Raw genomic sequence first — 25,471 nt, 5'->3', positions numbered from 1 at the left:
ACAGCACTTCCTCACAGTGACATGCCAACAACATCCTTGTTCCTCTGGTCACTGTGGGAAATACAAGAAGCAGGCTAAGGTCAGAATTTGATTCAGGAGCAACCTATCAAACAAAGGGGGTGTTCTCCAAGTGAGAATATAGTGCACATCACACAGGTCACGCTGTAACCAAGCCAGAACTAACCTGCGCTGGGCGTTAAACCACGGGGCACAAGCAAACGACTATTTCATGGACAGTCTCCTGATCCAGCCCTCCAGCAACAGTATCCCTGGACAGAACACAGCCCCCATCCGCTCGGCATGAGACACAGCAATAAAAATTTACTTATATCCACATGCATTAAGTGTGCTGTGTTCCTTTAATCCCCTCTAAATCTGCAGTTTCACTAGCAATGGATATTTGGTTCAGCTGTTACAGCCTGCGTGCTTCAGATTCACATTATACACTGCATAAGCACATCTCACTTAAATGCTGCTATCCATTAACACGGCCACTTATTTTATGCAGAGGCATATTAGTACTTCAGAAGACACAGACACAGCTTTTCTCCCACTGACAAGCTCTGCACTTATCATTTGCTGTCTAGAATACCTAACCAAGTACCCTCCATACCTAATATTTAACCTACTAAGGCAGGGAAACCACTTATGGCACCATCCACTGCAAAGGAAGCAGAGTATTTAAGACTGATGGGGCTTTTTCTGTGCTTATGCACAGAAACATTAGAAATGCTTACAAACAATCATCAGCTGCAAATAGCGCCTCTTCTCTGTTGACAGACTCGTACTCAGAAGGATGCATCAGCTGAAACCTGACTGCCAATTAATGCAACAGACACAAATTCAGAAATTGGAACACATTTCAAAGCCATCACCAAGGTGACCTACTCTACATATTGCATGTATCTCTTTGACACAACCCACGCCTTTGAAACTTAAATGAGCAACTGGTTCTGTGATCACAGATGGTTGTAGATTGTGGCTCTGGTTTCTCATGACTCAGAAGTTCATAAATTTCAAAACACAAATTTTTACCCTGATCATCAATGAGATGTTCCTGCAACATGAACTTTGCTCATGTATGCAGCCTAAACCTGCACACTGGAGCCAACATGCATTTGCATACTTTGGAACCTAAAAGTCACAGACAACTAAATTAATTTTGTTTGAAACGAGGTGTTGGAACATGAGAGTATCTGGCCTGGGACACTGATGCACTGAAAATCTTTACCAGCAAAAGACAAGAAAGCATTCCCATACATGTTTTGTGCTTTTAGAAATTATTGCTATTACATTGACTGGGGCTACTAGGCCAATGAATGAGGATGCTAATGCAGAGTAGAACTGAGAACAGGCCAAAATCCTTTATGTTTTAAGAGGCTGTAAAGAGGTTACTAAATTTAGAAATAAAATCAATAAAATAAATTTAGAAATATGGAACAGACAGACCAAAGTGATATAGCCCAAGTCTAGTCAGTCACTCAGAAACTCAAAACGTCTTAGAACCTACACACCTACCAAAGTCACTTTTCTATTTTATTCCAATATGAATAATCTGATTTCAGGAAAGATCTGGAACCAAAAGAATGTTATTAGAGTCTCCTGTGATCAGCAGATTGGGGTAAGATATCCACTGAGCACATCTCCTTTCCTCCAGGTCATTCAAAACTATGAACCAAGTGATACTTCTGATTCTGGGAAACCCTCTACAAAACACTCCCAAGCAAAGCAACAGGAAAAGAGCACATCAGCTGCATGCACAGTTTCTCTGGAGTTCTACAAGAAGCATATTTTCCATTCTCTCTTTATTACCTACAAGCAGCCAGCAAAGGAGATAGGTGGAGAAGTTCTGCCATGGACAACTAGCTAGTGGCTTGGAAGATACCTGACTGTGGTCCACAAAACTGCTGGAGAAGTCTTCTTAAACTGCATAGACACATTTATTCCACATGTCAATGGCTGTCTGCTGGGCTACGCAGAAGCTGGGTCCTGAGAGTATGGGCAGACACATTCATTCATTTTGTTATGAACACTTCTAAATGTAAACCTTACAACAGTAAACTGCCATTTTGTACGACAAAATAATTTTCCCCAACTGCCAAATACGTTATTTGTCAATGCTCTTCTGCCTGCCCCTTCCACCCTTGTCTCCAAGCAGTAACCAGGAACAAGGTCATCTATTCTTTTTCACAATTATTAAGTGATCACACCACTGTTATGTGACACAGGCCCACATGCTGGTAACAACCAAAGACACACAGCCGTACTGTGGCAGGGAACTGGACAAAAAGGGTCAGGTTTCAAGACAGACAAATGCCCCAGAAAGCAAGTTAATTCCAGCCTGCTGGCCTGCAGACAAGAGGAGCCCACCCCACATTAGCACTAACCAGGAAAGTCATCCTTCCAGCTGTTACACCACTCATTTAATGTGTGAAGCATCTTGCACCTGACAAGCTCAGTAGTTAAAAAAAAAAGATTTTCCCTCAAAAAGTTATTGCCATTCCTATCTGCTACCCTCCAAAGAAATGAGGAAACCCGCCTCAGCAATTGTTGATCCTGGTTCCTTGCACACACACCTTTGCTACTCGTTATCCTCTCTGACCATCCCTCTGAAGGACGGCTCCCACTGTGCAACATGAGATGCATGTCCTACCAAGGTAAGATCAGGATCTCCGGATGCACTGCACAGGTGACTGGAAACCTTTTTTTCAACTTCAGCAGCGTTCCTGTTGCTGTTCAGCTGTGGTGCAGGCTCTTATTCCCTCTCACAAGCATGCACACCCTTCCCGCGGAGACACAGACCTCTGAATACATGTGTGCAATGCTGCACTACCCAGACAGACAAGGTTATTCTGCAGACAGCCTGCAAGGCTTAGCCACTGGAAAACAGCAACCCCTGGAGCTCCAGTCTCTCCTGCAGCTTGACATGTGGTGACATCAGGACATTTAAATTCTTCTATGTGGAGCTGCTAAGTCCCTGCATCCTTCCATGTTTTCAATCAAACCGCAGAGCATGTCAACTAAGGAGGAGGAAAGCAGCAGCAAAAAACAGCCCCTGTAACTTTTTTTTTTAGGAGAAAAAAAAAATGTTGAAAGGAAGAGAACCTGTCACTGGGTACATGCATGTTTTCATACACATCTATAAATTGTAGTTAATATTAAAGTTTTATGCCCCCAAGTCATCTTGCACAGGGAGGGTGTGGTGGGGAAATCACTCCTACTTATACAGTCTTTAAATTCAAATGCAGAACCACATACTTACATCTTCACGGCATCTCAAATTTGAGTGGCCATTTACAAAAATCTTCAATAACTGAAGGTCTGACCTCAGAAACAATTCACACTGGAAACCTATTTGCAAATACCTATCTAGTAACAACCATTACCAAAAGAATTTATTCTCAAGATCTAGTGTAACGCTAAATTGTCTATGACAGACAGCTGGTGCTGCTAACCAGTGTGGACTTTCCCCCGCAGGAAAAGGAGAGCTGCAGAATCCCTCCTTTCTAGGAGCACTGGCTGGCAAAGCACGTGCCATGATATCCTTCAGACAGCTGTAGTTACACACCCCTCCCGTTATACTGGAAAACACTTATCTCTGGCCTGCTCTCATTTTTGCATTATCTAAGACTGCCCCAAATCTCTCTCTCCACTTTTCCTGAGTAGCAAATAAGGAAAAAGATCATTTCTGAAAAGTACTATTTCAAAAGTAATTGGATGACTCTCACACAAATAAGATGCCAATACCACTGTGCTTTATTCACAGCTGTGGTGGCAGCAGCTTCAACATTTCCTCATATTTACCATATGGAAGAAAGAATGCACTGAAAAAATACATACAAGTCTGCTAGCACTGAATTAAACAATACCTGAGTCTACAGTTAAGACACGAAAAATGCCAGACACTGCAATGGCTCGCAAATTTACAGTCAGCAATTCAAGTTACTACAACTTGAAAGTCTACTGAAAGCCACAAAGAGCAGGGCACAAACCAATGACACAGCTATAACCCAGTATTTTCAATTAATAAATTCATTTAGCTTAGGATAATTACATGTACATGTGTTTTTTTCCCTACTGTGTAAAGTCTATTTCCTGCTAAAATACAGCAGGAAAACCCCTGAAATGTGTTTTGGGTTAATTATATATTTTTTTTTTTGCTTTACTGTTAGCTTTCCAAGAAGTATGTGCATTAACGAGCTGAGCAGAGTAGGTGCACTGACACGCATCCCTACAAAATGGAGAAGTGAGGCCATTCCAGGCACCACTGATATTTCTGAGGATTACTACTGACATCATCACGCATGCAAAGTAGCACTTAACTTTTAAAAACCATCCTCTCAGTTTTCCAACTCAGCAGCAAGCGCTCAACAGTTGCACCTTTCTGCAAAGTTAAACCAAACAAAAATTTTCTCTTTTTTCCTGAAAGCTACCAAAAGTAAATGCCTTTGTTGCACAGATACCAGTGTACAGGATCAACAGTATGTGTATTTTCCTCAAGAGAAAAGCATGTGCTATGCCTGGGACATGAGACCCAGGTTAATTAGTACTGCTTACAAAGGTGAATTCAAACTCCCGATTTCAAAATTCACCGTATGTGATGCACAATGGTGACGACCTGAAAAAGTCACAGCAGTTTAGAAACAAAACAAAAAAGAAACAGAGTCTTAGCTTCTCTCCAGCTCACCATCACGACCAAACCAAACCCTCAGGCAAATCCCAGTTCCTATCACGAAACACCGAGAAAATATATGATAGCCCAGAACGCTCTGCCCAAACCACGCTGCCATCTCCATGAACGCCCAAGCCAGGATCAGCCAGAAACCAAGCGAACAGAAATGTGCAGCCGCTGGTGCTGCCACGCACGGCCCCGGGACCTAAAAAATGGCCCCAAAAGGACCCCCAAGTTTCGTGCTTTCTTCTAGTTCGCTGGCCCGCAGGACAAGCCGCCTCGCAGGATTCCGATGGGGAGGGGACGGGCAGCGGCCTCCCTACCCCTCCCCTTACCCTCCGGAGCGGCGATTTACGCTTCAGCCCCCGCATTGGGAGGCCGAGGAGGAGCCCGCCCCCGCCCGGAGAGGGCCCCTCGGCCCCCGCGGGGTCACCGGCGGGGCAGCGCCGAACCGGCCCCGACAGCCCCTCCCCGGGGCTGAGGCGCCGTCCGCAGCGCTCTCGGCCCGCCCGCCGCGGGCGCAGGGCCCGGGGAGCGCTTCCAGGGCGGGAGCGGGCCGCCCAGCCCCGCGCCCCGGCCGCCCCCCCGCCCAAGGGGACCTCCGCGCCTGTCACCTGGAAGGGCAGGGCCGGGGGTCTGTGAGGGAGCAGGAGCGAGCGCCGCTCTCAGCCAGCCTCCCACCCGCGGGGCACCGGGAGAAACGCGGCGCCCCCCGCTGCGCTCCCCGTCACACACACCCGCGCCGGGGCTTGGCCCCAACACGGCGACACCACCGCGGCCGGCCCGGCACGAAGCGGCCACCCCCCGTGGCCTGGCTCACTTACCGTGCTCGGCGGCGGGTCCCACCGCTGTCCGGAGAGCCGCGGGAGGAGGCGGCAGAGCCGAGGCGCCAGGACACGCTAGCCGGACAACATGCTGTATTAGTCATTCATACCGGGGGCGGGGCCGGCGCCGCTGGGCAGCCTGGGCCTTGTAGTTCCCCGCCGCTCCGGGCCCTGCGGCGGCGAGGGGCAGCGGCCGGCAGCGGACTACAGATCCCAGGGGCTCGGGAAGGCGCATGGGCCGCGGGGCCCGGCAGCCGCGGCTGTCCGCCCGCTTCCCGCCCCGGCGCGGCTGCCTTCCGCCCGCGGCTGCTCCGCGTCCCGGGCTGGGAGCTGTGCGGCCCGGTTTCCGTGCCGGCTCGTAGAGGCCGTTTCAGTCTGCGCCAGGGACGGGGCCTCCCGGGGCACAGTGGTGTCTCTGTGGGAACCCCGGGGCAGGGAGCGGCTCGGCGGGGCGGGGAGCGTGCGGGGATGCCGGCGGGAGCGGGGGCCATCTAGCAGGGGAGCGAGTCGCATCCTCTGTGCGGCTGCTTCTCCCCAGGCAGCTGGAGCAGCGCTCGGGCCGCTGCCACCTCCCTCCCACCCGAGCCAGCCCCGCCGAGCTCGGCGCAGGGAGGCGCGGGAGGTCTGGGTTGGTCTGGACTTTACCGGACTGGACTTTAACCCAGCAGCGCTTTCCAGGTGGCCGTGCCTGTGGTGACTGCTGAGGGGAAGGCTTTTGCTCTGGCATGGTGGCCATCGCCTGGGTGCCGTTGCAAGTGGTTTGGAAATGCGTGTAGGCTTAAGGGGAAATACAGCACCCTAACACGTGGGACTGCGCGGGGTCTCCGTGTGAAAACCCGTCGTGGTCGTGGGTCTAATGGAGATGGAAGACGCAGTGAAATCAAACTCCAAACTACGTCGATCTCTGAACCTACCTGTGACTTCCCCTCCATGCAGTCCTGCTTCTTACCGCTGCTTTTCCTCCATTTGCTTCCTCTCTTCCAGTGGGCCTTTCCTCTTCTGCTGGAGAACGATTAATGTTTCACCCAAAAAACCTGAAAAATACATGTTGCACCACCCATTTAAGCACAAGCAGCATTTGATGATATTTCAAATTATTAGGCTGACATAGAAATATTTTATTACTTGAGAAAACTTATTTTCAAGAAAGGTGTCAAGTTGATTATAGTTAGTGACTATATTCTGAAATTATGTCTATCCCTTTTCCTGCTCCTCTGTTCTGTTTCTGATAGGTCTTAGTTCAGTGACAATATGGCTAAAACACCCGCTTAGTCTGGGCATGTATTTATTATTTAAATACAGTTTCACTAGAACAGATTTGAGGGTACATTTTCTGATATTTTATTAAATATTTTACTTCATGGACATATTCTAGCCAGGGTTATTTTAGGATTGGGCTGAGCTTTCAAAGTACATGGTGTGTAGAAATCAAGTACAGACGTTGAGACAGTTGGGAATTTCACTTCCCATTTGGTGTAACAATAGTTTCAACTTGCTGTAAAAGCACACAGCAGGCATTTCTTGCATGGATCTTCAAAATACGCATAATCATGTAAAGGTATAAGCTACGCAGACCTGCACTTCTGGAAAAGAAAGCCATCCAGTGTCTGACACATTAGGATGAAATGTTAACTTTGGGCATTTTAATCTAGTGCTGTACACTGATTTCAAATACCTTTATTTTGGTCACAACTGGTGGGTGAAGGACACTGAGAAAGATGGGACACTGTACTGGACAAGAGCAAGTTGGTTGCTGCTTTTGGGTACTGGCTTTTTTCGCATCCGAGGTCACCCCTGTACAAGTATCACTTTTTTCTGATGCAGCTGCTGCCTGCTGACCACAGCTGCCTGCTTCTGAGCCTGTTTTTGATCCCATCTTCTGGGTGGCATTGGCCTTGCCAAGCTGCAGGCTTTCCATGGCACTGGATCCACCCCAGGCTGTAGCATAGCAGGTATAACATTGTGTAGCGTTTGCTAAGCAGCATGTGACAGAGGAGCCGTTGCTCGGCAGCCTGGATCTTATATCACATTAGTGTCCCTTATGCAGCAAATAATTCATTTTATCCTCTATTATTCTGATTTGCTCAACTGTCAGTGTGCGCCAGGCCTACACTCGAGCCCCGGTTATTTGCAGTGTAATGTGTTTGATTCAAGCGGTACATCTCAAGTCACAGATCAGCATTTTTTTGAGCTGTAGCTCCTCCTGCTACATGACTGTTGGAGCCTTCTGCAAACTCAAAAGCCCCTTAATAGACTACAAGCCTGTTCCCAAGCTTCCAGCTGCAAAGGCTCAATGAGTTTTGGTCAGAGCTGGGAAGCACTGCCTTAGTCTGCAGGAAAGAGCTCACCTGATCTGATCTGTTTGGCAAGGCCTCTGCTTGTGGGAATACTGTGCAGCTTGCTCACCTGTTTTTCCTTTAGTTCATGCTGCTGCACCCTGATTATGTCAACACTGTTGGTGCTTTTGCATATGGTTTCTTCAGGTAGTGTTTGCTAGCTCAGCGAGAGCTGAGGTGGTTGAACATGCCTTTACAAGGACCAAGGTAAGATGCAGGTCTCTCCTGACGTGAGACAGCACAGCTGGAGATTCTGCCTGTGCTGTTTCAGCCTGGTCTGTGGCACACAACATTTCTGAAAGTGGAGAGGGAGCTCTGAAACAGGAGGAAGTTTATCAAGCCACCGGCATTGCTGTGGCCAGTGGTGCCAAAGGGGCCAGGCTGACAGCTCTGGCAGCAGCAGACGTGCTGGTATCGTTGCAGGCACCCCCTTGCCAGGACTGTGCCAGTGGTCCCACTGACAGCCGTGGTGTTACTGTGGGAGGGTGCACGACTGCAAATTGTGCTCTGATATCTGCAGAGGGTTGCAGTAATTGAATGCCCTGCTAATTAGCAATTGCAAGATGGGTCACTGGTGTCTGCTAAGTGGCCTAATGCAACATAAATCCAGTTCTTAACAGATTTTTTAAAATACTTTGTATGTTTTCTTTAAATGTCACCATTGATGTGGGATTGTTTTGAGGTCAATGGAAGACACTGATAGTGAAGAGAGGGCTTGGCAGCTGATTCATGGATTTCTTCAGTGTTTCAACTAGATTTAAAATGCATTACATTTCTTTTAATGAAACTGAGCCTCAATGAATAGTGGCCAGCCACTGCACAGAATATCTGAGGTAATTTTATTGTGTAGAGAGTTAGAAATGTTCCTTATGCACACAGCACTGCTCTTAGGTATAGGTGTTTCCAGGATGGGGTAGGAGCAAGGAAGAGAGCTAAGTGTACTTCTGCCTGCTCTTCTTCCTTCTTTTCTTCCATCTCTTCTGCCCTCCTCTTTTTATCCCTTCTTCTATTTTCTTTATCTTTTTCTTGACAAGTTATTTTTTACATAACACTTTTTAGGAACTGATAGTAATGATAGTGACATTAGATAGAGTCACACAATTGTCTTCAGTGTTCATAGAAAATAGAGACTTAGTGCAACATTTGAATCAGCCCCTGAACAAATTGCCGGGGAAGTCACCAAGCTGCTGCTTGGATGGGCATTTGCCTGTCCCTGTCACAATAGGTTCTTAAGAACTTGCAGTAACAAAGGATTCACCAATGCCACCCAAAACAACCCTACCATTAAAAACTTTGAGTTTTAGGAAAGTTGTTCGAGCGTCCAACCTAAACTGGTGTTCACTTGCATTCAAGCCCAGTAGCTCTTGCCTTCCTCACTGTGGGTCTGGAGGACAAGTTTCTCTTCATCTCTTTGTAGCAACCTTCAGCTGTCGAAACATTGTCACGTCTCCTTTTGCCTTCTCTAGCCTACTAAGTTTTAAGATTTCCTCCCTGAGTCCCAGCCTCTGGGCCACGGAGGCGGGGGCCAGGCCCCGGGCTGGAGCCAGTACTGCAAATTGCCTGGAAAACGTGCTTGTACAGGGTGGAGGCCTCCCTGGTTCCACGGGATCCCTCAGCACACGTCTGGTTGAGGCCTCCCCGGTTCCACAGGATCCCTCAGCACACGTCTGGTTGAGGCCTCCCCGGTTCCACGGGATCCCTCAGCACACGTCTGGTTGAGGCCTCCCCGGTTCCACAAGATCCCTCAGCACACGTCTGGTTGAGGCCTCCCTGGTTCCACGGGATCCCTCAGCACACGTCTGGTTGAGGCCTCCCCGGTTCCATGGGATCCCTCAGCACACGTCTGGTTGAGGCCTCCCCGGTTCCACGGGATCCCTCAGCACACGTCTGGTGTCGCTGTGACCGCTGCTGCCCGCGCTGCCGGAGCTCACAGACCGCGGGGACAGACCGGAGCGTTTCAGGGGCGAGCTGGGCCGGGAGGGGAAAACTCAGGCCGGGAAACAAACCTGGCAGCCTTCGGTCATGGTTACTGACTGATCCTGACCTACGTGCCACATCTGTGTTCCCACCGCCAGGCTCATTTTAGATATTTCTCTGTGAATTATTAAGAACAAGAACTTAAAAATGCTTCTTTGATAATGAAAGTGATTCTGTCGCTCCCTCGCCGCTGCTGTCGCCTCTGGTGACTGAAGGGTTTCCCTGGCAGCCACCCTGCCAGTCACACTGACACAGCCGAGGTTCTGGAGGGAGCGTCCCACAGGAGAGCGGCTCTGGGTGCCGCCGGGCTGGGGCAGCCGGCGCGGAAAGCACCGGCACCGCTGCAAGCCGGGCAGAGGCCGCGCAGGCCGGGGCCCGCCGGTGTGCGGGGCGGCGGGAGCGGCGCCGGAACCGCCCGCGGAGGAGCCGCCTCAGCGGCGGAAGGGAGCGCTGCCGCGGAGCTCTGGCGCCCCCTGGCGGCCTCTCGCCGCCAGCGCCGCCGGGTTCCTGCGCTCAGCACCGGGGAACACTCCCCTCCCCCAGCACCCTCCGCAGCGCTTCATCGCTCTTTTCCTAACGTGGTTTTCGGGGACACCAGCTATTTCAGGCTGCGGATGAGAAGAAGAAAGACAGAGGGAATGAGTCCTTAGCCCCGCAGAGTTTATTTGACCGACTTCCCTGGAAAAGAGACAGATTTATGGCATTGCAATCTCACTGCATTTTTGTTGTCAGTCAGGAAAAGCATCTGCAGGCCAGCTCCAATATACTTCATTCCCTAAGGTTAAGGTTATGGACTATATTTACATTGCTCCAAAACAGCATCATCTAAACTGCAGGCAATGTGGCGCAGTTGTGCTGCGACCAGAAGCTAAGCGATATGGACTTATTCACACAGAGACGGCCAAGGCAGGGCAGAGATTGGACGTGTCCATCTCAAAAGGTTGCCAGCCAGACCCAATGCCCTGCGTGACATCAGTGTTTCTACTCCTGAAGGCTACAACCCACAGCAGTGCCGAGAAGATTTCGGAGTTGTTCCTTCAGCACTCCTTTGATGGCTGCGAGCTGCTGTACGTAGCTAGAACTGGCTCCAGCAATGCTGATTTGGTAAATCGGAAGAACCAAACCACACACTAGACTGACCTGGCTGCCTCTGAATTTTGCAATTTACCCTTAATATTTGCATGATGCTTCCAGTCAGTCCATCACAAATGGCTGAAGGGAAGCTCTGTGGGAAGCTGATTGCCATGAGCGATGTGTTGGTGGCCACCCCAGGTCCAGCCCCAGCTGCTGTGCTGGCCATGGCATGGGTCCAGGCACGCATGCAGCCTGTAGCGTGTGTGTGGAAGGGGATGATGCTGATGGCAGAGGGGGTCGAAGAGCCACAGCCCCCTTTTTCTTCCTTTGTATCTTCCTTTTCATCTCCCCCCTCCCATGGAGATTGCAGCTGACCTGCACAGCACAATGCTCTGCGATGTTCAGGCACTCCAACACTGTGAGTAACACAGCTGGGGTAGCAGAAGCTGTTAGCTCTCTCAGCCCAGGGCTGGTTTGGGGATTGTTTGCACAGGAGACGCGCAGAGTGAGCAACATGGCATTGCTGCGACAGTGAGACAGATGTAAGAGGCACACTCCGGGCTTTCCTCATCCAGGGAGAAGGATCACCCAGGAGGCAAATCAGAGCTTGTGCTTCTCTACAGGGAAGGCTGGAAAAGAAGGCAAACCAGGGATGTGCCCCTGTGAGGGAGCCTAGGATTGCACAAATTAATCTTTCTTTTCACTGGAGGAAACTAGAAGTCCTGCAACAGAACCTAATGCTAGTAGACTTTGGAAGACAAAGGAGAGAAAATAGAGCTATTATATATGGTCTTGTTCCTACACAGGAGCAATTAAATCACACAGTGCTGTCTTCAACTAATAACAATCTGGATTAGCGCTACAGAGCAGAAAAGTCGAGGCTAAAGCCAATTTGCAATCCTTAATGCACATTAGTCTGCCTTGGATTTGAAAGCTGTATGGCTTTATGGGAGACTTTGGGTGTAATCCCTGTAAACAAATAAACAAATGAGCTGAAGATAAAGGCTGGATTATGAAGTACTGAAAATCACTCTGATGTCAATGTGAGATGTGGACACAAGGAACAAAAGGATGGGTCCAGAACTTTGGTTTAAAATTGTATTGAAAAGCCTGGTTTAGCAATGACACTTTTCTGTTAAATTCCTTCCTTCTCACAAGCCTTGGGGCATATATAAAGTCTATCAGCTTGTCCTACAAGAAATTGAGCTGGATATTGAAAGACAGGGGTGCTGCCTGCTCTCCACAGAATCTCCAGGGGATTGTTCAAAGCAAAGAGCAGATTAATCTGGAGTAGGTGGTGCAGTGGCTTCCCCACATACAGTGTCCATATGGGGAATTAATCAAAGTGCTGTAATCAACTTGCCTGTTCATCAACTCCCCGATTTGCATGAGCTCTAAGACTCCTTATGTGTACATACATTCACCTAAGGACAGGGCTTGCACAACCAGAGTCTGGCAAATTCTTGTCACACTTCAGTGTTTATAGGACCTGGCTCCAGGACCTTGCTGCAAGTGGGCTAAGGCTGGAGAGCATAAATATTGTTAACATCATATTTCCTTTGATAGTGTCATTTGATGTAAAAAAATCAAGCCTGACACATATTACAAAACCTTTATTACTAATATCTGGAAATACTGTGATTCACAAATTCCAGCTGCTTTTGCCTTCATAGATTAGATGGAAAAAGTTCTTGACCTAATAGGTCCCTTCACAATGCCTTTCTCCTGAAAAAAAAATGTTGCTAATAAAACCAGTAGCCTGCCTTAATGTTACCTTGTGTTTGTGTTTCAATAGCAGGGAATAGCTGTACAAAGCAGAATCGGAACCTAAAATCCAGAGTTACACCTATTGCATATCAGAGTATTCGATTATCTCCCATGGATTTGAGTCAGAATGTCAGTTTGCATGCCTGTGTCCTCTAATAGACCTTGACATGAGGAGGTGTCTGTTCTTCAAATTTTCTGCAGAAAATCCTGGGGCATACACCTACGGGTAAGAGTGACGAGAAGGAGGGAGACATCAATGAGAAAGGGAAATGGTCCTTGTTTGTTTTGTTGAGCTTAAGCTGGAAGTGTGGAACATGGTAGTCTTAAACATGCTTATGATCTGGACACAGCAATTTCACCATAAGCCAAATGTTTTCTGAGAAAGTGGAGAATTTACTAGGGAGACAAGGGCAGCAAGTTTGAAAAGGACTCTGTTAGGAAAAAAAAAAGAGGTGGAAACTACCATATGACCACGATGGACAGCTTCCTTCCACCTGCACCAGGGCTTGTGGTCCTGGTAGAGTGGTTTAAAGAGTTATCACCCCTCAATCAGAATTTAGTGCCCCTAATGAACTTATGAGGATTTATGCAAATCCATCCTACCTGGCGTGACAGTGGCCTAGATGCACTCTTGTAATCTGCCCCTCCATCTCTGATGAGAATCTTTGAACTAACAGCAATAGCTTCCTAAACCACTTGCTTAAGGGCTACCTGTGCCCTACAACAAAATTATTCCATCTGAAAAACTGAACTGCCCCCAGCCAGGTTACTGCCTAATTTTGCTGCTCTTTTCAGGATAACAAAACAAAGCTACAACAGTATAAAAGTGTATGATCCCTATGTCTTGGGCATCATACAAAAGAACCTGTTTTAAAGCAATGTTCACAGATGGTACAGCAGAGTGAACAACCATGTCTTCCAAGTGTTCTGATAAACACATTGACCTTGGCCTCCTTTTCTTTTGTAGTAAACCTTGCAATCAGCAGAAGACTGTGAAATAATACTAGTTAGCTGTGAAAGAAGTAGACGAGACACACAAGGTAGAGGATTTTGCAGGCCCATAGATAGTAAATATTGGTGCCAAGAGCATGATAAACATCCTGCTGACATATCTCATTACAAATCAGAACTGTTTGTGGCACAATAGTTACAAAGAATGGTAAATGTAACTTAACCCTATTTAAACTGTGAGTTTATTTTCATGCATGTGGAGATTCCACATCAAAAGTCAAGTTCTTCACAAGCAAATTACCTTGGGGATGGTGACGATGACCAGATTTGTGTTAGAGCGCTGTGATCTGCTAGCTAAATCTGGATGTTTTCCTAAGTATTTTAAATAATTGAGCAAGAAGATGTGGCGTGTGGGTTCCCTGACTGTCTTTTTCTCTTAATGAGGTATTAATAGTTGTCTACAGAGCTGTCAGAGAACAGGTGAAGGGGGCAAATTAGAGATGTTGCAAGTGACTATAGCATCTAGATATTTTGAAAGATTATGAAAGGTAACATAAAGTTCCCATCAAAGTTCACAAGCCTTGATTGCTGTGTTTACTCTGGCTTTGCATCAGCCCAACCCTGCTGTACTCAAATTCGGGCTTGCTTTTAATAGGTGACCTTTCCACACAGTAAAGAATCAAGTGTTATATGCCTAGGGGTGTGTTCTACTGTATCTGCTTGCTTAGGAAGAATTCAAATATTGTTCTGTAGCAGAAATCCTTCTTTAGCTCAAAGATAAAAAGTGTCTTTTGATTCTGTAAGATTCTGTGAGGATAGATTACTGTATTCTTTACTTTACAGAAGAATTAGTCATCCCTGAGTTGGCTGCAACAGTCCTTGTCCCTCATCAAGGGTAAAGGAAAAATTGAGTTAAGATTCACCGCAAATTTTGAATTAATTTCTTATGCAAACCAAGAACTCTCCTTTTCTCCAGTGTTAAATGTTAGAATTTTTGTATGACTTTTATTAGTTTTGTTTTGTTTTACAGATCTGGATTAATCTATCTACATTATACCCTGTTGAAGTAGGTGACACAAAATTTTACAATGAGGAACTGTGCACTGATTTGGGGTAATCCAACTGAGACATTGAAGGTTTTATTGGTTTTTTTTGGTCAGAGTATTTAAAATTGACACTATAAATTAAAAATAAACTTATTCACAACTGAGTTTCTACTCACCGTCTCCTGAAGAAGACAGGCTATTCTGAACACAGAGGCTGTGGCTGTCTCCACATCTAATTTCTCTTCCTCTCTGATTTCCAAATCTCCTCTGATTTCCTGCCCCTACCCAATTTATTTTGATTAGTATGTTCAAATGGCTTGTAATTCCATTTTCCAGGTCTTTCTCTTGACTCACTGCCATGTCATCCCTTTTACCAAGCCAAACTTTGTCCTATGGACAAACTTCTGTCATTGCATTTGCACCCATTTCTTCTTCTTGCCTGCTTGGGTACCATCAGCAGGAACATGGAGAGCACAGGAAAATTAGAGTTCCAGTACTTGATCAAAGGGAATGAGAGTAACTGAGAGCACAGGTTTCAGGGAAAAAACTGAAAACCTGGCCTGGACCATACTCAGCAGTTCGAGACAGACTCTTGACTGAGGAGGTGTGAAATAAGGTTGCAGAGATTTATAGTTTACCAAATTTAACCAGTTTCATGTGAAAATTAGATGAAAAAATAATTCCTAGTCCTTTGCCAGCTTTCAAGTCTGTAGTCCAAAGCCTAGACGTGCTATAGGATGATTGAAATGCCATTTTTTAAAGGACAAAAATAGTGTCTTTTACCCTAAACTGTTTTTGAACAGTTTTTATGGAACCATTGTTGCTGGAAGTTAAAAAAAAAAAAAAAAAGTATTTCAGGCTCAGATAAATATCTGCCCTGCAAAATTTCAGCTCAGCTGAAGACCAGTAACCTTAAAGTACATGAAGTCTGCGGATCTGGACCCCAAGGCTTGGAAAATCCTCAGGTGCTCTAATAATGTTGTTGTATTGTAGAAATGCCCTAACCATTCACCTCAGCAAGGACACAGGCTTCTGTGACCCCAGGATAACAGTCTGTGCCCCATGGTGTTCTTTGACCAGTCCACAGAGTGTGCATGGTCACCTTGTCCTCAACCTGTGATGGCAATATCTGTCAAAATCTGGAAACATGGCAGAGATAAAGAAGATTCATGTGCAGGTGTGAATCAGATGGTGCATGTGGAATATGTACCTTTTAATTGAACCTCATTTTTCTCCCAGATGCTTCAGCTGTGGCAATTATCCATGACATTTCCCAATTCCTGACCTAGGCACCCAGAAAGCACAAAGCTGGCTTGTAACCAAATATTCCTTCTTCCTACTAACCTAGTGCCAAGCACCATTTGGAAGCAAGGGACAAGTGCTGGTAGATATATGTTGATATTTACATGTTACGGCCAACATATTGATCACCTTTATGTATCAGGCTATGTACATAATAATTTTAACATAATCAGCGATGATAGATGTTCATTCTATAAAGCCATGCTTACAATATTGCTAAATAGTCTACTAATTATTGGTTAATATATCAAAATAATATTACGTGGTGTATTCTGGGCTATTGTATGCATCTACAGAGGAATAGTCTTCTCCCACCACTATCCTGCATTAGCATCCATGAACTGGAAGCCTCCAGTGTTTTGATAAAAGGAGACACAGGGGTGGTTGTGCTATGTTGCACGACTCTCTAGCATACCCTAATTTATTTTGTTTTGGATCAACTAATACCTAATTAGTATAATGATATCTGCTTCAGATAAAATGGGAGGGGGAAAGATTTTAAAGAAACAAGGTCTTTAATTTTCAAAACCAGCAAAGATTATACAAAATTATACCAATCAAGTGAAAAACAGAATAGATTTTTTCAACTGCAGATCTTGGAAATGCCCCTCATATATGGAAATTCATATTGATAAGTATAGGCAAATATTATATGAATTATGATCTGCCAAGTACACTTAACTGCTGTCAGCATACACATTCCATAGGTTCCAATATGTGAAATACATACAGCTCCTCAGCTCCTAATACACGTGGAAATTGAGAATTAGTAATAATATACTCAGATTTTTATAAGATAAAACATAAAATTTGGTGATGTTTAACCTTGTCTTGTCTTCCCATTTGTCCCTAAAATGAAAAGCCTAAACACCTGCTTCTTTTTTAATTCCTCTGACATAGGATTTTGGCAATCTTTACCACCCATCTAGCCTGCCTGCTATTTGGATATACTAGTGTTGAAACATATCTGATGTTCAGCACACAGTATTTTTCTGCAGGGTTACTGGAAAGTGCCTTGAATTTTCATTGAGAAATTTGCTTAAGGCATGAATCATATTATCCTCAGTAGCTATGGGGAAGCTACAGCTAAAATTAAACTCTGTGCTTATTTTAAGGTTAAAAAACACATTAGAAGTAAATCGTTAATCCAAAGGAGCCCTGATTGTTGCTATTAATAGTAAAGTGGCTGATCTATGTGAGAGATTGTATACCTGAGTTCCTAAAATAAACTCAGTGTGAAAAAATAGCACTCGTGCTGTTAGTGCTGGTGGAATACGTTCCAAGGAGCAGGGGCTGGGTCCTGCAGGAATCCCTTGGCCTCACTGGTGGAGCAGCAGCAGCTTATCCGACGTTTCCTCTTGGATCAAGGGTTTGTGAAGGGCCAAGGGTACGTGGTATTTCATAATCTATTCATCTTTCCTGAAGGAACTTACAGCTGGGAGGGAGTTGTGTTATGAAACATTAACATATTCCCTTTCCAGAGTCAATGGGAAGATCAAAAGGAAATTCTCTGTTCCTCCATGTCCGTCTTCTTTTCCCATCCAGTCTGGAGTTGCATCAGATTCATGCTCCACAGCACTGGGAGACTGTTAAACTATGACTTCTGTTCCATTTGATTCAATTTAGAATAAAAATATCATTCAGCTTTACATAAAAATAATTTCAATTGGATTTTGATAAATGTCCTCACACTGAGTAACTGCTTTTCCTATTAACAGTTCTATTGAATTCAGTGGAATTGAATTTATGGTCACTCAACATGACAAAGCATCACAAAATCAGACTTCAACATAAGAAATGTTTCTGTTTTGTATTAACAAGAATCCCACCCAGTAGGCATCTTGTCCATGGGAAGAACTCTTAAGTATATCAGAAAAGCATAAATTCTTAAGTATATCACTAGAAAAGAAAATACCAATAGTAAATAGTTACAACACCAAAAATACACTGATGTAACACCAGTAGGATGCTATGGTGGCATCACAGGAGTTCTAGTTTTCCCCAGGGTAAATAAATGCAGGTACTTTGGCAGCTATAGTAACTCTGTGAGTCATGACATGAGAATCTCATTCAGGTGTCTAAGGAAAGCAGACTTGTGAACCCTAAATGAATACTGCTTTTTTGAAGCTATTCTTGCTACCCATATTTTTACAGTAAAGCTCCTAAGTACCCGATCTTGCTCTCTGTGCCAGTGCTGCCACTTGTTCTTGTAGGCAGAGCTACCTTAAATAGCCACAGCCTGGGGACCACAAAAGGATTTGGTGTCCCTGAGAAGCCGTGAAGAATCCCTGCATTGTTTTTCTCTCTGTTATAGACTGATTGCAAACAGTCTCTTCAGAATTGCATGTGTAAATTCAGGTGAAAAAAATGACAGAAAAGAGAGAGGGAAAACTGTATTAAAATCATCCTGACTCTACCAGGGAAGAGATGTAACACTGAAGACATGTCCCTACCAAAACAGTAAGGAAAGAGGAAAATTCATGCTTCAAACAGATTGCTTTTCTTTGCCAAATAGTACTGCAGAGTGCTGCCTAATTAGGTATTTGCTATCACCCATATATCCTTCAGATGCATTGTTTGGCAGATTTCTTCCTGGCACTACATACCAGTTTTGTCTGAGATATATTAGTTTGCATTTTCCAAGGTCAATCTCACTGTATTTGCTGCCCGTGTTTGTAACCACTCTTTGATAATGGGTATTGCTGCTCTCACTACTGGGTTAGGCACTTCTGAACCCTCATTTCTTATGGTCTTTCCATGACATGTTGTAAAGGAATATCACTTCTCTTTCATCAAACTGTTGGTCCACATATCACATACAGGATCGTGAACATTCGTTCACTAGTAGGATTTCAGGAGATTCTGTGACAGTTTTCTTACTAAGATGTAGATGTATTTTATGGTTCTGCTAATGTCTGAAAAATCTATAAAGTCTAAGCTATTCTAGGAAGATTCAGACGCTGAAGCTGTTTCATCCTTTATGGCTTCAAGTACACCCAAGGGACCCAATCCTACCTCCTTTACTTACCCAAACTGTTCCAGTGACACAGCTTATGAGAATGGGCAGAATTTGGCCCTGCATACTCATTTCACCCTAGCTAAAAAAAGCACAAATGTTGAAATCATCTGACATCTCCTAACACTGAATGCTTAGCATGATTTTTGGAGGAAGTTCAGCACCTAACTGCCAGTGAAATGAATAGTTACTATGTACCAAATACTTCACAACAGCACTGATAGATCATAAAACATCTTTATGAAGATACTTTTAGATTTCTCTACACTTTGCACCATCCTTCATCTTTGACACATGCTAGAGGAACCTGGGTGGCCACAGATCTGCCCATATACCCTATATTTTGACCACTCCTACCTGGCATAGTGCATCCCAAGACACATGTACAAGCCTGTTCTAAAGCTATTTTGCCTGCTTTCTCTGTAAGGAAGGGCAAGGGCAGCAGAAAACACCGCTTATTAATGTTCTTTATTGGTGTTGAAGCCAAATGTGGCTTCAGATCTCAGACAGTATCCAGATGGAGTATCCACAGGTTTGTCCCTTGATGAGGGGCTGTAGCCTCCCATTATCACTGCCCAATGAAGCCGACCTAGTCCTTCTGCAGGTTCCAGCTGTCTGCCATCCAACACCTAGTTCTGATAGCACCAGCTCTGAGAAACCTCTGCAAAAATTGCTCTGTCCTGAGAAAGTACAGGGAGTCATGCGAGATAAGAAGGGCAAAACAGCAGCGGATAGTTTTGAGATGTGGGTGGTTAGCAGTTCAAGGATTCAAAATGAAAAAAAAAAAAAACACTTCTAGGAAAAGGTGTAAAATCCTTAGAGAAGAAACAGGTGGTTGGAAGCTGGTGACACAGCAATGATCAGCCCATTACAGGGACCACAGGGACTTTCCCCTGCATGACTGACAGCTGCCTGGCCAGCAGAGACTTGCAAATTCAGAGGAGACACAGCTTCAGGAACAGCCCCTTCAGAGCCTCCCAACACTGTGTCCACTTAGGTGTCAGCTGTGAAAACCGTCACCTTTTAGCCATTGGTTAGGAAGCTCCATGCCTGCAGACCTCTAGTTTGTCTTTGCCAGGAGCTTTTTAAATTCTTCACTGTAGATATCAGTCATACAATTTAGTGCTAAAATGGGTAATATGATGCAGTATGCTGTACTAGAGCAAGGAAATCATAATTCCTAAATCATCTTGACATGAAGAGCTGGGAATCTTCTGAGAAGATCAGAGAATCAAAGGAAGTAGCTCAGACTTCATCTGTTAAGTAACTAATGAAGAGCTTAAACTTGTAAAAAGCGAAGAGAATGTAAAATGTGTAAACTGTAAAATATGGGAATGATGATAGTCTCCAGCTAATGAAATTATTAAGGCCTCTAATAAAGAACAGATGATGTTTCAATGATGATTGTGCTATATTCATGCTTTTACAACTATGCTAAAATGTGATAAGTGAAGCACCTCCTTTCTATGTTTCTGTAACAGAAAGAAACCAAGAAAATATTATTCTCAAACTTCCACACAAAAGTTAGCATTGGAACATAGTTAAACCTTAGAATTCAGTCCCAAAGGAGTTTAATAAAGATGTGAACAACAGGGGACCCTGACCTGATTTTTTGGTGTGACTGTTGCACATACAAACTAAACCCCCAAATTTCACTCCAAGTTATATCAGGGGAAATTCGAATGAGACTACCACTGTTCCAGGATGTGGAATTACGGAGAGGGGGGCGGGGAAAGATTGACAGTTTGAAGTGCACAGTGATCCATTAAACTGCACATGTTAAAGATCTCCCACCAACTAAAGAAACTGTAATAATTAATATTTTATTTAAACATTTTAAAAATGCAACACTGACATTTTATAGAAGTCTGATAGTATGCTAATATATAACAAAATTTATTTCTTGAGCACCTGAAGACATATGAAAGTCAACTCTGTCTTGCAATGCCTTTGAGTAGTTTCTGTATTCAGTGCAAAGACTCATAGTAATGAGGATGCTATAAAATCTTGAACTGAAGAGTACTAAGTGCCTCTTGTAGTGTTGTCAAGAAATGGCGAAGACTCTGTGAGGCAGGGATGTCAAACTCATTTTCACTGGCGGCCACAACAGTCTCGTGGTTGCCTTCACTGTAATTTTAGGACTGTGTAAATGTAACAACTCCTACATTTATACAGTCCTAAGATTACATTCAACCCTTTGAAGGCAATGGCGACACTGCTGTGGCCTCCGGTGAAAATGAGTTTGACACTCCTGCTCTAAGCAATGAATTAGCACTGGGGGATGCTAATTCTACTGCTGTCTGAGATCCTGCCTCACAGTTGCCTTTTCATCTTTTACTTACCTGGTCTGTAGGAGCAGCTTATCTTTTGCAGTGAGAGTCTACTGCTCGTGGTAGTGTACATGCTCATATCAGACCTTCCTGTGCCATTTATATAACAGTATCTATTTGTGCACATGCTTGCACAGCCATTTAATGCCTTCTCTATGTCCCAGTGTTATCATGGGCTAAATCGAGCAAATATTTAACAGAGTCAGAGCACCCGGAAAATAGTTTCCAGTTGGGAAAATCGAGATTGACTGACTGACTGACCATGTAGTTAATTAATATTCGGGCAGGGATTTATGCTTGTTTCTACAAAGTGCCCAAATAGCACAGCTTGATGCAGTATAAGAAATATTAAAAGCAAACCCAAATCCACAAAGCAAGCAAACGAACAAAAAGCAGCAACAACAACCACCAACCAAAAAACCCCAAACCCTGTCATTTAATAGTTTTTTATGCTTTCTGTGGATTATTTGTGGGATTTTTAGGTGCTACTCCTGTCGCTTACAGGGAAAAGTTTAGTCTCTTGCCCATGGTAAGTCCGGGCTGCAGCGTATTCCAGCAAATGCTAATTTCGAGCTTTCAGCACCTTTTCAGCTGAGCGCCCACAGCGCTGCGGACGGCGGGACCTGCCGGTCGACGTACACTCGAGCATTTACTGCACCCCGAGCCTCGGAGGGGAGCCCTAAGGAGCCGATGTGTGTGCTCGCTAAGGAGCGTATGTACGTGCTTCTCCTCCCGGTTTCGCTGTTTGCTGGACGTGCGTTAACCTGAGGCGGCCGCTCGTTTAAAAGAGGACGGCACGGGGAGAAGGGAGGAACCTCCGGCCCGTCCCGTCCCGCCCCGCCGGGCCCTGCAGCGGGGACAAGCGCCGCCGCCGCCTCCCCGGTCGGGCGCTCAAAAAGGGGACGGGGCGGAACAGCGGCGGGACTCGCAGCGGTTGCGGGGGAAGCGGCTGTCGGGCTCCGCACCCAGAGCTGCCCGGCAGGAGCGACGGAACCAGACAGCACCCCGAGCACCGCCAAGGCGCCCTCTCCTCCCCGCGGAGCAGCAGACCAGCACTCCTGGGGAGCGGCGGCACCGACGGCCGCGGGACCCACCTCACCGCGACCGCCACAGCCTGCCCGGCGCAGACACAGGCCCCCGGCACCAGGGTCTGAAGGCACCATGACCATGCTCAAGCTGTCCCTCATGGCCTTCAGCTTCATCTTCTGGGCAGCAGGGCTGACCATGCTCATCATTGGCATCTGGGCCAAGGTGTCTCTGGGGAGCTACCTGGCACTGTCAGCCAACGACTACCCCAGCGCTCCTGCCATCCTCGTGGCCACCGGTGTCACAGTCATCATCTGGGGCTTCCTGGGCTGCTTCAGTGCTGCCACAGAGCACCGCGGCCTCCTGCGCACCTACAGTGCCTTCCTGACCGCCGTGCTGGTGGCTGGGGTGACGGCGGGGCTCTCAGCGCTGCTCTACCGCCAGAACGTTGCGCAGGGTTTCCAGGAAGGGCTACACCAGGCTCTGCTTGCCTATGGGGAGGACGAGGGGATGGCAGATGCCTTGGACGCTTTGCAGCATGCCTTGTCCTGCTGTGGTGTGGAGAGCTATCGCGACTGGCTCACCTTGCCCTGGGGGCTGGGGCACAATGGCTCGGTGCCCCTCAGCTGCTGCCGGGCCCGCCGGGGTTGCCAGCACAGCCCACCCAATGCACACTGGCTGCACCATGACGGTTGCTTCAGCAAGGTGTCAGCCTTCGTCAGTAGCAACATGTTTTATATTGCCACGGCTGCCCTGGGGCTGGCACTGCTGCAGCTCATCGGCATTGTGCTGGCCTGCCTGCTGGCTGCCCGCATCCCTGCCCACCGGCTGGGTATCTCCACCCCTTGCTGAGATCTCCCTGGTCCTGTCCCTTATCAGTTCCAACTAATTTCTTTCCCTAAACCTGGGTGTACCCCATTGGGAAAAGCCTCCCTTCATATTCCTCACTTCCACTTGAGCTTCCCTCTCCAGACTCTGTTCCTTCTCTGGAGCCTGTGTCAGGTGCATCAATGACACAGGCATCTCCATGGTCCCTCAGAGCTGGGAAGGTGTGTCCTGGCCTGGCTGTGTATTCTGCAGGGCAGTGGGTCCCCACAGCCTCCCTGGAGCCTCTGGACTGCTTCTGCGGAGAGTGGTGGCAGCATGGACAGACATCACCCTCTGGGGCAGTGGGAAGACAGACGTGTCAAGGCTGACAGATTTTCTGGGTGATGTAAACATCCTGAGGCACTGAAATGGGGCCCAGGAAAGCAGAGAGGGTCTGGGAGAGCAAGATGAGTGTCTGTCAGCATTACACCTGGTGAGTGTTCTTCTGAGACTGGAAAATTATGTTACTGGAAAACTGCGAGAGTGCACAAGGGCCAGGTTTGGTCCAAGACAGCCGTGCCAGCAGCTGCCATCGAGGGCTGCTTGAGGGACTGCCCAGCAGTGTGCACCCCACCACTGCAAAGCTGTCCTGCCTTTGCTGTGTGCAGACTCAAGCTGTCCGGCTGCCATGGGTGCTTTTCCCGCTGTGGTGTTTCCGATGCTGATCTCCATCTAAAGGTGGAGCTGCAGCTCCAAGTGCTGCTCCCTCCTTCAGGATGTGCCTGTCTGCTTTAGTCAGTGCTTTACCAGTTATGCCATTGCAGGGCTGAGAAAACCTTAAACTGAGTCCCTGTCGTACAAGAGGATGGCAAAAGCTGGAGGATCAGACCTGACTAGGGGTGGCTAGAGGAGGGAAGGGCACATTGCCCTTCAGAAGTTTCTTTTGGACTTTCGTTGCTAACTTCAGGGTGAGCGGAACAGACCTTCTGTTTTATAGAAGGGGTTCTTAAAAATCAGCCTTCAGACACTTTTATCTTTTTCAGAGGATCTGTCTCTGAAGTCTGCCCCCACCTATGTTTTTGAAGCCAGCTCTATACAAACTGAAAGTTGACAGAGAGCCCCAAGACTTGCTGTGTAGCCCTGGGTGTGTGCAGAACAGAGAGCAGTGTAAATCAACTGGATTTTGTTTTCCTCAGCAGTTCTGGGCTTGCATTTGGAGCTTTAGGAAAAGGAAGCCCTGCACTTTAGGAGGTCCTGAACTTCCAGAGCTTCATCCCTGCTTCTTCCCACTTCCTTAAACCCTGCAAACTGGACTTTTACACCTCTCTCTGCCTCACGGCACAAAGACATGCTGAATGCCCCCCTTACCCAGCAAGCTGGGGGAGGGAGGTTTTCAGAAAAGAACCAAGAACCACAAAGGAACTCCAGGATGCAGCATCTTTTAGGAACGTGACTAGCGAAGCTGTGGAGAATGGTCAAATGCCAACAAACACCAGCAGGACAGGAAATCTGCAGTGAAGAAGGTGACTGATAACTTCATAGGAGGAGAGGAAAGGGGTTTAGCAGTGAAGCTCTGGTGCTTGCAATGAATGCATGGTGTGAGGGGCTTGGCTCATTTTCTTCCTTGCCTCTTCTATTTTTGACTACATTTCTGGCTTTCTCTTTTCCTCCCACTGAAGAGTGACTCATGTCTGCAAAGACGAGCCAGACAGAGCCTCTGTCCCAGTGGCACGGGAGGCAAGAGCTTCTCCTCCCGCTGGCTTTGGGAGATGGAGCTGGCCCTGCCCGCTCACCCTGCGGAGTGAGAGCAAACCCACTGCAGCCATCGCAGCCTCTCCCTCAGGAAAACCAGATCAGATACAGAGCTACCTCTCCTCCCACTGTTTAAATCCTCCCAGCTTCTCTACCTAAACTAACCCTGCCTCGGTATTTCTGTGCTTTCCTCCTGCTGAAAATAAGCTTCTAGGATTTTGTTTGACAACGCTCCTGGGGGTGAAACCAGAGCAAAACGTGTATTGGAAAGATTCTGATTTCAGGTATCTTTACTGCTTTTAATGCTTTAAAATGGTTACAAATACCTCGAAATGCTACCACTTCCCAATCTTTTGTGATAGTGAAGCTGCACCCCCCCCCTTTTTTTAAAAAAAAAAAAAAATTTCCCTCCCACCAGTCTTCTTTTGTTTGGGAGGGGGATTGCACAATTCTGTGGTAAATTTGTTCCACCTGCAGGATTGTAAGTATTTCTGACATGGGGATAGTGCTGCAATTCGGCCTGCTAGTAACAGTCCCAGGCTCGCTGGGCTGCCTTCATAAAGGTGCAGTATTTCTGTGAAGCCGGCTTGC

The 25,471-nt window shown here is 46.5% G+C and overlaps 2 protein-coding genes across 3 annotated transcripts in view; one reads left to right on the top strand and one right to left on the bottom strand.

The window, feature by feature from the left end:
* The window catches only part of TRABD (TraB domain containing), a 35,095-nt gene extending 29,486 nt beyond the window's left edge, over nt 1-5,609 (bottom strand). For both annotated transcript variants that reach the window (XM_082063737.1, XM_082063738.1), the window contains exon 1: nt 5,497-5,609. The gene's annotated coding sequence lies outside the window, so the exon portion shown is untranslated. The remainder of the gene's footprint in view (nt 1-5,496) is intronic.
* A 16,847-nt stretch (nt 5,610-22,456) lies between these two features.
* On the top strand, nt 22,457-23,173 carry LOC309452895 (tetraspanin-7-like; the record flags this gene model as incomplete). Its single annotated transcript, XM_082076043.1, has 1 exon — nt 22,457-23,173. One exon carries the CDS (start codon nt 22,457-22,459, stop codon nt 23,171-23,173), a length of 717 nt encoding a protein of 238 aa, XP_081932169.1.
* Between the last annotated feature and the right edge of the window lie 2,298 nt (nt 23,174-25,471).

This window comes from Streptopelia decaocto (assembly GCF_964273445.1).
Source record: "Streptopelia decaocto genome assembly, chromosome: 1".
Taxonomy (NCBI): Eukaryota; Metazoa; Chordata; class Aves; order Columbiformes; family Columbidae; genus Streptopelia; species Streptopelia decaocto.
The sequence above is the reverse complement of the archived record's forward strand: the minus strand, read 5'-3'. Positions and strand labels throughout refer to the sequence as shown.